This window comes from Microtus pennsylvanicus, chromosome 10, assembly GCF_037038515.1.
Source record: "Microtus pennsylvanicus isolate mMicPen1 chromosome 10, mMicPen1.hap1, whole genome shotgun sequence".
NCBI lineage: Eukaryota > Metazoa > Chordata > Mammalia > Rodentia > Cricetidae > Microtus > Microtus pennsylvanicus.
The window spans coordinates 82,160,210-82,173,979 of NC_134588.1; the positions used below are offsets into that span (position 1 = coordinate 82,160,210).

The 13,770-nt window shown below is 35.3% G+C and overlaps 1 protein-coding gene across 3 annotated transcripts in view; it reads right to left on the reverse strand.

Moving 5' to 3' along the window:
* Ankrd28 (ankyrin repeat domain 28) overlaps positions 1-13,770 on the reverse strand; it is a 139,380-nt gene that overhangs the window by 48,897 nt on the left and 76,713 nt on the right. For all 3 annotated transcript variants that reach the window (XR_012912091.1, XM_075988794.1, XM_075988793.1), the window contains exons 4-5: positions 9,024-9,094; positions 1,678-1,878 (exon numbers count right to left, since the gene is read on the reverse strand). Coding sequence is in view for 2 of the 3 variants with exons in the window: in XM_075988794.1 (XP_075844909.1) it covers positions 1,678-1,878; positions 9,024-9,094 (272 nt within the window). In the remaining variant the exon portion in view is untranslated. The remainder of the gene's footprint in view (positions 1-1,677; positions 1,879-9,023; positions 9,095-13,770) is intronic.

A 13,770-nucleotide genomic window follows, 5' to 3' on the forward strand; every position in this document is an offset into this window, starting at 1 on the left:
CAGTAATGTCTGAAATTTAATTTTATTCCTCATGGTAGATCCACTATGTTTAAATCAAATTATTACAAAGTCTATTTTCAAATGTTATATTTCAAATTCAATATTTATAGTCTATTATAACATAATGAATCAATAATTATGTTATAATATTTATGATTGTTTCTCCTTTTTGTGATCTATGCTACAGTTGATGCAAGGATTTGGCACATTAAAATGAGAACAATGAAGCCACTAGGCTTCCAGCTGCACGATCTTGAGAATGCTGTTCTAAAATTTTGTGGTTTTGGGTCTGCACACTGAAGGACTAGGATCTGGGTATAATCAAGTGCAACTTGTTTCAGCTGCTTGGAAGAGGCTAAGGTAGGAGGATAGCCTAGTGTTAAGGAGTTTGGAACATAGTAATATCTCGTTTTTAATTAAGAAAGGGAAGTGAAGATAGTAGGAAAAACAGTGCAAAAAAGAAAGAAAAAAGAGGAAAGTAAGGAAGGTAGGCGAAGATGGGGAGTATGTGTGAGGCTGGACAAAGTTCTAGCTGATTCAACTAGGCTTGCCAATACTGATGAAAGCATAACTACTTTATGTGGAGTGTATACCTGTGTGTGTGTGTGTGTGTGCTAGTGTATGTTTGTGCACGTGGAGACCAGAAGTTGATATTGGGTGTTTTCCTCCATCACGCTCCACCTATTATGATGATGGGGCAGGGTTTCTCTGTGTGGCCTTGGTTGTCCTGGAACTCATTCTGTAGACCACATTGGCCTCGAACTCAAGAGATCTGCCTGCCTCTGCTTCCCTGACTGCTGCAATCAAAGGCAATGCACCACTACTGCCCAGCATGCTAATTATTCTTTTTCTTTCTTTCTTTCTTTTTCTTTTTTTTTTTGAGACAGGATCTCACACCTAGAGTTTACTAATTTGGGTAGGCAGACTGACCGACAAATTTGAGAGATCTGACTGCGATTACAGGTATGCACCACCACACCCTGCTCTTTATATGGGTGCTAGGGATCTGTCCTCATGCTTGCACAGAAAGTACTTAGGGACTGAGTCATCTCCTCAGTCCTGTAGTGACTAATTTTCTTTTTTTAAGAAGATTTATTATTTATTATGTATACAGTGTTCAGTCTGCATGTATGCCTGCATGACAGAGAGGGCACCAGATCTTATTATAGATGGATGTGAGCCACCATGTGGTTGCTGGGAACTGCACTCAGGACCTCTGGAAGAGCAGCCAGTGTGCTCTTAACTGCTGGGCTATCTCTCTAGCCCAACTAATTTTCTTAATCTGTTCTTTTGATGGTTCTGTCACTAAGGAATTATTTTAATAATGAAATAGAAGAAAGCATGATTTCACCACTGCCTTTCTTTGCTATTATTCTACCTTCTGAAAGAACAATGAAATTGTTGTCTCCCTGCACTTTCTTGACAATGACAAAACATCTCTTATGTTTGTTTATCCTAGAGCAGACAGTGCTGTCATTCTAGGCCATTATGAAATTCTAGTGTATGTGTATTAAGTACTAAATACATTTTTAAATTTGAAAACACTTATATTACTAGAAAAGAAAAGCTAGGATATTTTGTTTGCTTTTCCTATGAACTGAATGAATTAAAAGGGGGCAAATTCACTAATAATCAAAGGCTGGAAGAAAGAATCAGTTTCTCATTGAATGCACTTACCTCACCATGCCCACTGAAAGCTGCATGATGTAACGCAGTCCTCCCTGCTCGATCTGATACATTCACATTGCTCAGAAGCGGCACCAAAGACTCAGCACACTTGACAGCTTTATTAGCAGCAGCTATATGTAAAGGGGTCTGCCAATTTTTGTCTCGAGCATTAACATCAGCAGAATGCTTCAAAAGTATCTGTACTGCTTCCTAAAATATAAACAAGAGGCGTGAATACTTTTAGGAATTTATAAAGATGTACACATAGTGAGAAAATAAAAGTTCTGAAAAGAATCTACCTATAAGTAATGACAATTTAAGAAAATATTTTTAGTTGAATGGTAGTACTTAGAGCCATAAAAAGATGTATCCTGATAACAAATGTTCGCATTTCTCACTAAAGCACGCACTCTATTAAAAGGCACAAGGAAAAAAAAAAAGAAATGCATGTGTTTCATTAAGTGTTCATCTGGTTTCTTATTAGCAAAATACATCAGCGTATACATTGTATACCTTAAATAACATGTACTTTTAAATATTAAATATAAAAACTTAAAAAGACATTTCTTACCTCTCAAAAAATTATGCATACATTTACCAAGTGGAAAAAAAAATCACTAGGTCTGGTTCATTAAATTACTACAGAAAAAGTTTTTTATTACAATGCTATTTAACAGGAATATTATTATGGAAGCAACTTAAGAATTACTGTCCCAAAATTTCATCCTTAGAAGCGTGTGGGAACCTTACACTATCACTTTTATAAAGCAGATGTATAAAGCAGGATTCTTAGGACTTTATTATGTCACTGGCATCAAAAAATATAATCATAATTAAACAGCAAAATTGTGTCCTTACAGTGATAATCCTACCTTTGGTAGGTAAGTACAAAATCACATACGAAAATAAAAGCAACAGAACTAGAACAGAATCTCAGTACTATGACCTTTTAAAAATAATTAAAAACTTTATTGTTGAGAACTTGCAAATAAAAAACATCACACAATGAAAACAGTCAGACTCAAAAATCACGTGAATTTATACAAGTAGAAGAGTCATTCTGAAGCTGAAGAACTTCAGCTGTGGGTCTTACTTTCAATATCAATTATTATTTTTATGCATTTATTCTACCACACCCTCACTCCAAATCCATGAGTTAAAACTAGAAAAACAATGAGCTTCATATCCTTTCATGTAAGTGTCCTATGCCTACGTTCCACCCTTCCTCATCACCTACTATCTTCCCTTTCTTGTTCTTTTTACACGTTATACTGTATATACATATAAACTATAGACCAGAGTTCACATGAGGAAAAATATGCAGTATTTTTCTTTTCTGAAATTGTGACCTCAATTATTATTATTCTTCAAATATTCTTCAAATTATTCATCATTTTTCTTCAAATTGTGATTTCATTTTTCTTTAAAGCTGAATAATATTCCATTTGTACAAGATTTTAATAGGCATTCATTTCTTGATGAGCAACTAGGTTCATTTAGGTTTTTTTTTGCTATAGTGACTAAAGCAGTAACAAACATGGGAGTGCAAATATCTCTGTGGATGGTAAGAAATAATAAAGTTTAGTGAATAAATTAAAGAACTATCAAAATAACAAAATACAAAAATCAACCAGGGTTGGTTCTTAGATGAAAGAGTGTCATTACAACAGAGCAGCAAAATACAAAACATTATGAGGGATTATTATGAAAAAAATATGATTATTATTATTATCATATACAAGTAATGAGACTGAAGCCATAGTCAAAGGCCTCTCTCCCATCAAAGAAATCCCAGAGCTAGATGATTCACTGCTGAACTCTATCAAACGTCCAAGAATATCTCATACCAATTCTTCTTAACTTGTTCCACAAAACAGATGAAGGAGCATTATCAAATTCATTCTATAAAGTGAGTATTATTCTTATGTCAAAACCACGTAAAGACACAGGAAAAACAATAAGAAAACTACTGACCAGTTTCTTTAATGAACACAGATGCAAAAGCTTCCAGCAAAAAACTTGCAAATAGAATTCAGGAACACATTAAGGAGATTATATATTATGACCAAGTGGGCTTCATCCCAGAAAGACAATGTTGGTTCACATACATACATTAATAAATATAATACACCATATAAATGAATTTATGGACAAAACCCACATAATCATTTTGATTTTTGATAAAAAAGGCCACTGACAAAATACAATATACTTTCATGATAAAGTTTTGAAGATATTAGGAATAGATGGAATATACTTCAAACTAATAGAATATATACAACAAAGCTATAGCATACATTATAGCAAACAGAGACAAACTGAGAGCATTTCCTCTAAAACATAAAAATGCCCACTCTCCTATGTCTTGTTTAATACAGTATCAAAGTCTTAGCTATAGCAAAAGAAAGACACAGAAGACAGATAAAAATAAGAAAGGAAGAAGTCAAATCAATTTTATTTGTAGATGGCATGACCCTTGACTTAAAAGACCCTATGTAATTTACTAGAAAGTTCTGTGATCTAATAAACACAGCAAAGTTGCAGAATACACAAACCAACATAAAAAAATACCCCAGTGGCCTTCATATTTTCCACCAATGTACTCTCATAGAAATAAATTACAAAAATATTCCATTCAAAATAACTCCAAAAACCTTGAAGTATTTAGGAACATAACCCAATCAAAGAGTGAACAGACCTCTATACAACAAAATCTTCAAGACAATGAAAAAGGAAATCAGAGAAGGTACCAGATGATGGAAAGACCTTCCATACTTTTGGATTGTAGAATTAATATTGTGGAAATGGCTGTATTACAAAAAAAGAATACAGATTTAGTGCAATTATCTATAAAAAATCTAATGTTATATTCAAAACAGATCACACAAATCAGTAAGTGTACTGTCACACTGAATATATTTAGAAAAAGAAAACAAAGAATCATGAACCACAAAAAACTATAAATACCCAAAGTAATCCTAAGCATTAAGAATATTGCTGGGGATATGACAATACCTGATCCCAAACTGTACTATCAGTATAGTAATAAAGACAGTCTAGTACTGACATAAAAACAGGAAGGACAATCAACAGAAAAGAGGACTCAGAAATAAAAGACAAAGCTATGCCCACTTAATTTTGACAATAAGCACATATTTGAAAGAATGATAGCCTATTCAAAAAATGGTGTTCTCAAAATTGGGTATCTATCTGCAGTAGAATGAAATCAGATTAATTTTTCACTTTGCAAAAAAAATTTATAAATGGATTAAATTCCTTAATTTAAAACCTGAAACACTGAATTAAATAAAACAGAAAATACTCTTCAAGATACTAGGCTCAGCAAGAATTTTCTGAATAAACACTATCAGCACAGTAACTAGCCTTAAGTATCAACAGATCAGACTTTATGAAAATTTAACTAACAGCAACAGATACTATCAACAGAGGAAACAGCACAGAATAGGAGAAAACCTCTTCAGCTACATGTCACGCAAGGAATTAATATCCAGAATTTACAGTAACTCAAAAAATTAAATACCATGAAAATAAAACTGCCAATCAACAAACGGGTAAAGGAATTGAGCAGTTAAAAGAGACACAAACAGTCAATGACTGATTTTAAAAAGTATTCAATATCTCTAACCATTAGGGAAATACAAATTAAAACTACTCTTACCCTATTCAGAATGGCTTATCATCGAAAAATCTAACAACAGAGGCTGGAGAGGCGGCTCAGAGGTTAGAGTATTTTGCTGCTCTTGGGTTTGGCTCTGAGCACCCACCCATATGGCAGCTTACAAACACCTGGAACTCCAGTTCCAGGGGACCAAGGGCTCTTATCTGGACTCTGCAGGTCAAACACTCAAGACACATAAAGTCAAAGTAAATAAATCTAGATAAGTAAATCGGGCAGTGCTGGGAACATAACTAGAACTATTTTATGTAAAACCATTCTATGTGATTTTGAAAAAAAAAAGTAATGTTAGCAAGCTGTGTTAAGGAGCTAGTCATAAGGCAGCTAACTCAGATAGGAGCCAAGCCTAAGATAGATTCTCTGATAAGTTAATTAATCAGCCCTAAAATGTGAGTCCTGGAAGTGCAAAGCTAACACCAACTGGATCGGTACAAAACTGGAGGTGGCCACAGACCTTACTGTGCTCTCTGACACAAAGCTCCCTGACATCAAGTCACTGCACTGATCCCCATCAGCAAAAAGACTGAAACTGACCACTGTGTGACTCTGGCTCCTGAGACCTTCAAATTTCTTGCACAAGGTCAGGGAACCCTGATTGCTCTTTGAGCAGATGAGGGAAGGGGACTTGATCGGGGGAGGGGGAGGGAAATGGGAGGCGGTGGCGGGGAGGAGGCAGAAATCCTTAATAAATTTCTTGCACAGTTGATGAGTTAGAGCTGTCACTGTCAGAGCTAGCCACTGGCCAATGCTCTTAAGGACCTTCTAGAACTTCCAACACCCTCCAGGTGTGACATAGCTCAAGGACCTCCCAGCAGATGCTGGTCAGTTCACAGCTCACTGGTTCTGCTTGTCACAGTCAACATATATTGAGGACGACGTAGAGAAAGAAAGATCCACATTCACTGCTGAAGGTAAAAATTAATACTGCCATTATGAATATTAGCTTGAGGGTTCTTTAAAAATTTAAAACAGAACTACTATATGACTCAGCTTTCACTCTCGGGCACATATCACTTACAAGACACGATTCAAGTTTGTAAGACTGCCCCTTGGTGCTCCTGTCTAGGAGAAAGAGGATACTAACTGAGCACCGCTCTTTTCCCAATTGTTATATTACTACCTAGTGCACACAGAGAGCATTAAAGTGTGAAGAGCTATAAAATAACAAGGGTTCAAGGATGACTAAATGGCATAAGCACAATGTTGGTCTTTGAAATAAAGAACAATCAGATTGTCTGAAATACAGGAAACAGCAGTAGTATTTAATAGGGTTAGCAGAAGAACTGGAGAAATGCTCAGGAATCTACTAACTTGCTGAGGAAGTTAAGCAGGGTATCAAAGATACAAAGAGGCCTATGGCCCCTACAATTCCATTCCATTTAGAGAAAATAAACAGACCTTTTCAAGAATGCTGTTAGTTAGGGTTTCTACTGCTATGACTAAACAACATGACCCAAAAGCAACTTAGTGAGGAAAGGTTTATTTCATCTTAAAGTTTATCATGAAAGAAAGTCAAGGCAGGAATTCAAGGCTGGAACCTGGAGGCAGGTAAGCAGAGGTCATGGAAGAGTGCTGCTTACTTGCTTGCTCTTCCCCACTTGTTCAGTGTGCTTTCTTAAATAACCAGAATGACCTGCCTAGGGATGTGCCACCCACAGTGGACTAAGCCCTCCCACATCAATCATCAATCAAGACAACACTCCACAGACTTGCCTACAGGTCAAAATCTTAACACCATTTTCTCAATAAAGATTCCCTCTTCTGGGGCTAGAGAGAGGGCTGAACAGTTCAGAGTGCTGGTTGCTCTTGAAAAGGCCCTGGGTTTGTTTCATGGAACCCACAGCAGCTTACAATAATTTGTAACTTCAGTCCCAGGAAATCTGATACCCTCTTATGGTACCCATGGGTACAAATCATGTATGTGGTACACAGATATACATGCCGGCAAACACTCCCCACCCCTCACCCCCAGCACACAGCATACCAAGCTTGGGTATGGTGATACACATCTATAACACTGGCACTTGGGAGGTTGAGGCAGGAGGATCAGAAGTCTGATGTCAGTCTACAGAGTAAAAGCCTGTCTCAAAAGAAAAAAAAGAGAGGAAAAAAAAAATCTCTTTTCAGATGACATGCTCTGTCAAGCTGCATAAACAAAACAAACCCAACAAGGACAACTACTCATATAAATTTCTTTTGAACAGCCATAAAATCAAATATACAAATATCTACCCAATAAGAAATCAGAAAGGCAAACTGTATACTATTCACAAATAAAAGGGAACTCATTATTAATATCAGCAGCATCAACAAATCTTAAAAAGGTTATGTTGCAGAAATCAAAACAACAGTACATATTGTTTAATTCAATTTTACAAAATTCTACAACAGGGAAAATGATAGTATATAATAACTCTAGCTGCCTCTGGGGATATGGAAAGCTGAATAAAAAGAGACATGAAAGGGCAAGTTAAGTATCTCATGCACTTTAATGAAGCAGCAAAATGACAGAAAAAGCAAAAAACAGTTGCCTTCAAACATCTGTTCTCATCAAGGTGTTATAAGGTCTAGAAGATGAAAAACACATTAAGAAAACTTTCTAAAAATATCAGTTATCTTAATGCATAAGCAGCACATAGAACTATAAGCAGGAAAGAGTCTTTTATCCATGGGAGAAAACTCACACTCACTAAGACAATACTTTTCAAACTGAAAAGGGAATTAAAAGTTGGAAACACAGTGCAGTGTTGGATGAAGTACGAGTATGTATAGACCCAGGTTTGTATCCCTAGAACCGTTATAAACTAAAAAGCCAGGTAGGTGTGGCAGCTACCTGTAATCCTAGCACTTTGGAGGCAGAAACAAGAAATATCCAGGGCAAGCCAGTTAGCTATCCAGCCAGAGTTGATTCACCAAAAAAATCCCATTTCAATGAATAAAGTGGATAGTGACCAAGAAAAATGTCTGATGTCAACTTTGGGCCTCCACATGCATGTGATACCAATGCAAGCACACTCACACACACACACACACATGTGAATATGAATGCAGACACACATATGCACAAGACAGTCACAAAAATGCACTTAAAAGTATTATTTCTGAAATTAACTTCAATGTTCAAATAAATCCTTAAAACTAGTCATTATATACAGTATGTTTAGCATACCCTTGGGACAGAGTATTATGATGCAGTAAAGAAAATACTCAAATAGGATTATGTGTTAGAAAAATGCTTTGTAGGGCTGGAGAGATGGCTCAGTGGTTAAGAGCACTGGTTGCTCTTCCAGAGGACCCAGGTTCAATTCCCAGCACCCACATGGCAACTTATAACTATCTGCAACTCCAGTTCCAGGGGATTAGACACTCTCACACAGAAATTCATACAGGCAAAATACCAATAAAAATGAAAATAAATAAAATAGAAAAACGCTTTCTCTTGGAGGGACTGAAATAGGGTTTCTACTCTTGTTTACTCCAGACTCCAAGAGCCTTACACACAAAAGGAGAAATCCAACAATTAACTTAGTTTGTACAAATTCTGGAATAAAAAGACCAGCCTAGATATTTTAGTAGTTTTTTTCTTCAATTAAAGATGGACCCATGCAGGCTTACTTAGTGTTTCTTTATATACAATTGACTAAGAGAAATATCATACCTCACTACAAGATGCAACTGCTCTGTGTAAAGGTGTCAACCATTTGCTGTCTTTGGCATTAACTCTAGCTCCTGTAACAAGAAGAAAAAGTAATTGAAATAATTTACATGAACTATTTTTAATAAATCTCAAGTTAGATGTAGTCCCAATTTGTATATTTTCTGCCAATAAGTTACCCTGCTTATAAAACAAAATCATTCTTCTAAATTGATGTAATTATCAAAAAATGAATCAGTTCTTCCTATTAAAAATAAAATAAACAACATTTTATATCTAGGCTAGAAAAGTCACCTTTATACAGAGCATATTCAAGATAAAATCAAATCCCACTTTAAAGGATGTGTTAACCCCAAAATACTTTAAAGAAATGAACACAATATTACTCCAAGATGAATTGTATATTAATTTAAAATCTTGGTTGCATTCCTTTACTAATGAATTATTATGTCATAAAGTAATATAAATATAGTTATACAGATCTAACTATAAATACATTATTACTATAAGGTTATTGTACAAAATAGACCCAAAGATTACAAATGTATGAAAACAAAGAAGCAAACCAATTTACATGTCTTTCTTGGTTATACCTAAAGTTTAAAGAAGAATTTTTTAAAAATCAAGTATGCATAATTAAAAAAATTTTACTGGACAAAAGTTCTAATAAAATATCCAACAAGATAAAAAAAATATTACATTATAAGGCCTCTCTCTCTCTCTCTCTCTCTCTCTCTCTCTCTCTCTCTCTCTCTCTCTCTCTCTCTCCTTTCAAGACAGGGTTTCTCTGTCGCTTTGGAGCCTGTCCTGGAACTCGCTCTTGCCAACCAGGCTGGCCTCGAACTACAGATCCGCCTGCCTCTGCCTCCTAAGTGCTGAGATTAAAGGTGTGTGCCACCACGGCCTGGCTTTAAATTTCTGCAGGGGATGGATAATCAAGTGCAGTGACTTTATGCTATAGTTGTAATGTAGCTGTGTGACCACCTCTAAACCTAAGTTCCTTCATCTATAAACGGATTTCCTAATACCTCGGTACAAAGATTACCATATAACATATGTATACCCAGTACATATGCTGATGGTAGATTTAGATGACCTGAACCCAAGAGACTATAAAACATGCAGAACACATGTATTAAAAATTTGAGAGTAGCAGGGTGGTAGAAGTACACACGCCTTTAATCCCAGTACTTGAGAGGCAGAGGCAGGCAGATCTCTGTGAGTTTGAGGCCAGCCTGGTCTGCAAGAGTTAGTTCCAGGACAGGCTCTAAAGCTATACAAAGAATCCCTGTCTCAAAAAGAAACAAGCGATAAAAAACCCAAAAACAAACAAAAATCTTTTAAAAACGATTTTTCATGGTGATCTGTGGACAAAAAAATTAACAACCCACGTAGTTTCTATTTTGTTAGTACGTAGAATAAAATGCTAAAATTCTTAGCTATCCTTAATCATTGTTTCCAAAGCTTTTATGAGACAGAGAGAGAGAGAGAGAAAGAGAGAGAGAGAAGGGAGAAAGGAGATAAATATTTTAAAAGTTTTAAAGTAGGGTGATCAGGGTGCATTATGTAAAATTTCTAAATAATAAGAATATTATGCTAAAAAATAAAAGCACTAACGAAATGTTTTGATTTCTTATATTGTAAAGGCCAATTAAAAAACTCTGCCGGTACCAATGAGAAAGATCTCTCTCTTACATACATGCATTAATTTATATGTGGTTTGCATACTAACAAACAAGATATACTAATACATATTTCCAAGAACAGTAAGTAATTTGGCTGTGTTTCTAAGAAACAAAAAGGGAATAACAATAGCCAACAATAATGATGTATAAGAGTCACAAGCGAAGCAGCACATTTTTGATGTTTCAGAGTCCTAGAGCCTCTTTTGGTGTACTCTCTGAAGGCAATAGATCTCTGTCCTACAAAGAACTCTCCTAAGACTAGCTAGCTATACATTTATACTTTGGATAGCAAAGCCAATATAGCAATGCAAAAATATACAGCCAGAGTAAAATTAAGTGGTCCAACAGCTAGTCAAGAGTATAGACTACTAGTCAGAAAGGTTAACAGGGAAGATGGGAAGAAAGAAAGGAAAATAAAAAGGAATGGGAGGAGAGAGAGAAGAACATTATATCCCCTCAAAACAAACTCTCTTTGTGGAGAGAATTTAAAAAAAAAAACCCACAAAACTGTAACAGTCTTTAGTAGTATCATCACAAGCTCCACATATGACAAAGGATAAAAACCTATGAGCTACAAAGATGTAAAGTCACTAAAAAAATATTAACCTCTTTACTATATCCTGGTCATTCAAACAGAAACTATACACTAGCGACCCCATCTTCACTGCTACTGCTAGGTTACTGGTAGAAGTTTTGGCAGGAGAAATCACTGCAAACAATCTGAAGACAAAAAAAGAACAGTTTAAGCAAGACGGCATTGATGACTATTTTAATGGCTGGACCATTTCTCCGCCTTCAAAACACAGTTCTCAAAGAATTAGTAATTTATTTTTTAAAGAACAAGAAATGTAGATAGATACAGACAGATTGAAAATGGAGGGAGAAAGCCTCTACTCATGAGCCAAAGGAAGAGGCACATAACAGAGCCTTTGTTTTTAAGAAGGAAGAAATCACACTCATGACTCCATCTCAGGTTTCTGACTAGAACTGTGAAAAAACAGATTTCTGCTGTTTAAGCTGCCTGCTTGACGGAACTTTTCTTTTTTCAAACGACAGTCCTGGCTGATTAATACACTTGAGTTACAAGCAAACTTTCAAGTGGTTCATACTTTATGTCTAACTCTTGAGGACAGAAACAACAGACTCTTGTTCTGTACTTAGAGTTATTTTCCATGAGAGAACAACAAAATGAATTTTTGAGTAATGCTTTCCATATGCTGGGAGGTTAAAAATTCATTAGTCAGCTAATATGATTTGAATGGAAGTATTAAACTAATTGCTTTCAAACAAAGTATCTATTCTTAAGTGATAAAAAATTTTTAGTCTTTTGGACATTCAAGAACAAAAATTATTGCGTATGCAAATTTTGCTCAATGTGAAGCAACAGTGGTAACAAAGGAGGTTAAGTACAGGAAAGAAGAGAGATTCAAATTATGGAGAGTTAATGTGAATTGAACAGAATGTGAGACTGAATTCTGCCTCTAGCTTTTCAGCCTCAATAATAGTATAAGCTTCAGTTGTAAGTCAAGCATTCAACAAAAGATGTCTCTGTTTTCTTGTTTTGTAATACTTTTATAGAGCTGAGGGTAAAATAGGGTAAAAGAAAAAGCTATTTTTAGTATATCATTAAAGAGATATATTAAGTAATCATTGCTTACTGTTATTTTACTTCTTCTAAAAGAATTATTAATTCCAGTGGATGTCAGTTTAACTCCATATTCTAAGAAAGCTTGACCATATGTAGGATGTCAAAAAGCACTATTTATTTACAAGCCTTGGAGCTGCATCATACAGAAATATTTACTTTGTAATAAATTTGACTATAAGCTTTATAAAATTTAATCTTAAAACAACTCATTAAAAATAGCATTGATTATTATTGATAATAATATTGATTACAAAATAATAATTTTGTGAAAAATCTAAAAGAATATGAAGAAACAGCACCTTCAATGAGGAAATGGTTAATACTAGCTGTGGTGGTTTGAATGAGATGCTCCCCATAAGCCTTGGGCATCTGAACACTTGGTCCCTAGTTGGTAGTCCTGTTAAGACATTTAAATGTTGCCTTGCTGAACCAAGTGTTTGAAGTTTCAAAGGCAACATGCCATTCCCAGTTCACTCTGCTTTCTGTTTTTAGTTTGAGATTTGAGTTCTTAACTCTCAGCTTCCAGCTGTTACATCTGGTACCTGCTGTCATGTTGTCCCGAAAATTATGAACCCTAACCCTCTGGAACTCTAAGTCCAAAATAAACTTTTCTGAAAGTTGTCTTGGTCGTGGTATTTATCACAGAAACAGAAAAGTAACTAATAAAGAAATTGGTACCAAGGAGAAGGCTACTGCTTTAACCAACTTGACTATGCTGGTTTTTAGAGGAATATGGAACTTTAAACTAGAAAAGTAGTGAACACTTGCAAAGCTTGATAGGAACTTAGTGGACCATGATAGTATAGTATAGTATAGTATAGTATAGTATAGTATAGTATAGTATAGTATAGTATAGTATAGTATAGTATAGTACAGGGCTTTGAGCTATGGGAAAGTAGAGGTCCAATGCAAGCGATTTCAGATAAGCAATATTAACAAGTAGGCTAGAGACCACTCCAGATATTTTGGTAGATAATGTGGCTGCTTTTTTTTTTTTTTAAACCTTAGTCCTAAGAACTTTCCTAAGGCTAAATTTAAAAGTCATGGACTAATTTCTTTGGTAGAGATTTCAATATAGCCTAATATCAGTGCTGTTGCATGGTTATTAGCAATCATTCATATGTAAGTCTACAATGAAAAGGAGCAAATGAGGTAGAAAGAAATGCAAAATTTATAGTTTGGAGAGAAAAAAAAAAGACACTGACAAGCTAAATGTTATAGCTGTGGCTTGAGCTGGGGAAGAGACTGTAACTGTTAAGAATATTGTCACACCATTAAAAAGAGGTCAAGTCTGCGGTGGAATAAAGTGAAGGGTGCCCTTAGGACAAGACACCAGCCAACAAAGTTCCCAACTTGTGAGAAAAAAAAAAAATTCTGTTCCTATAAAGCAACAAAAACAACAAGTGCTGCTGTGGTT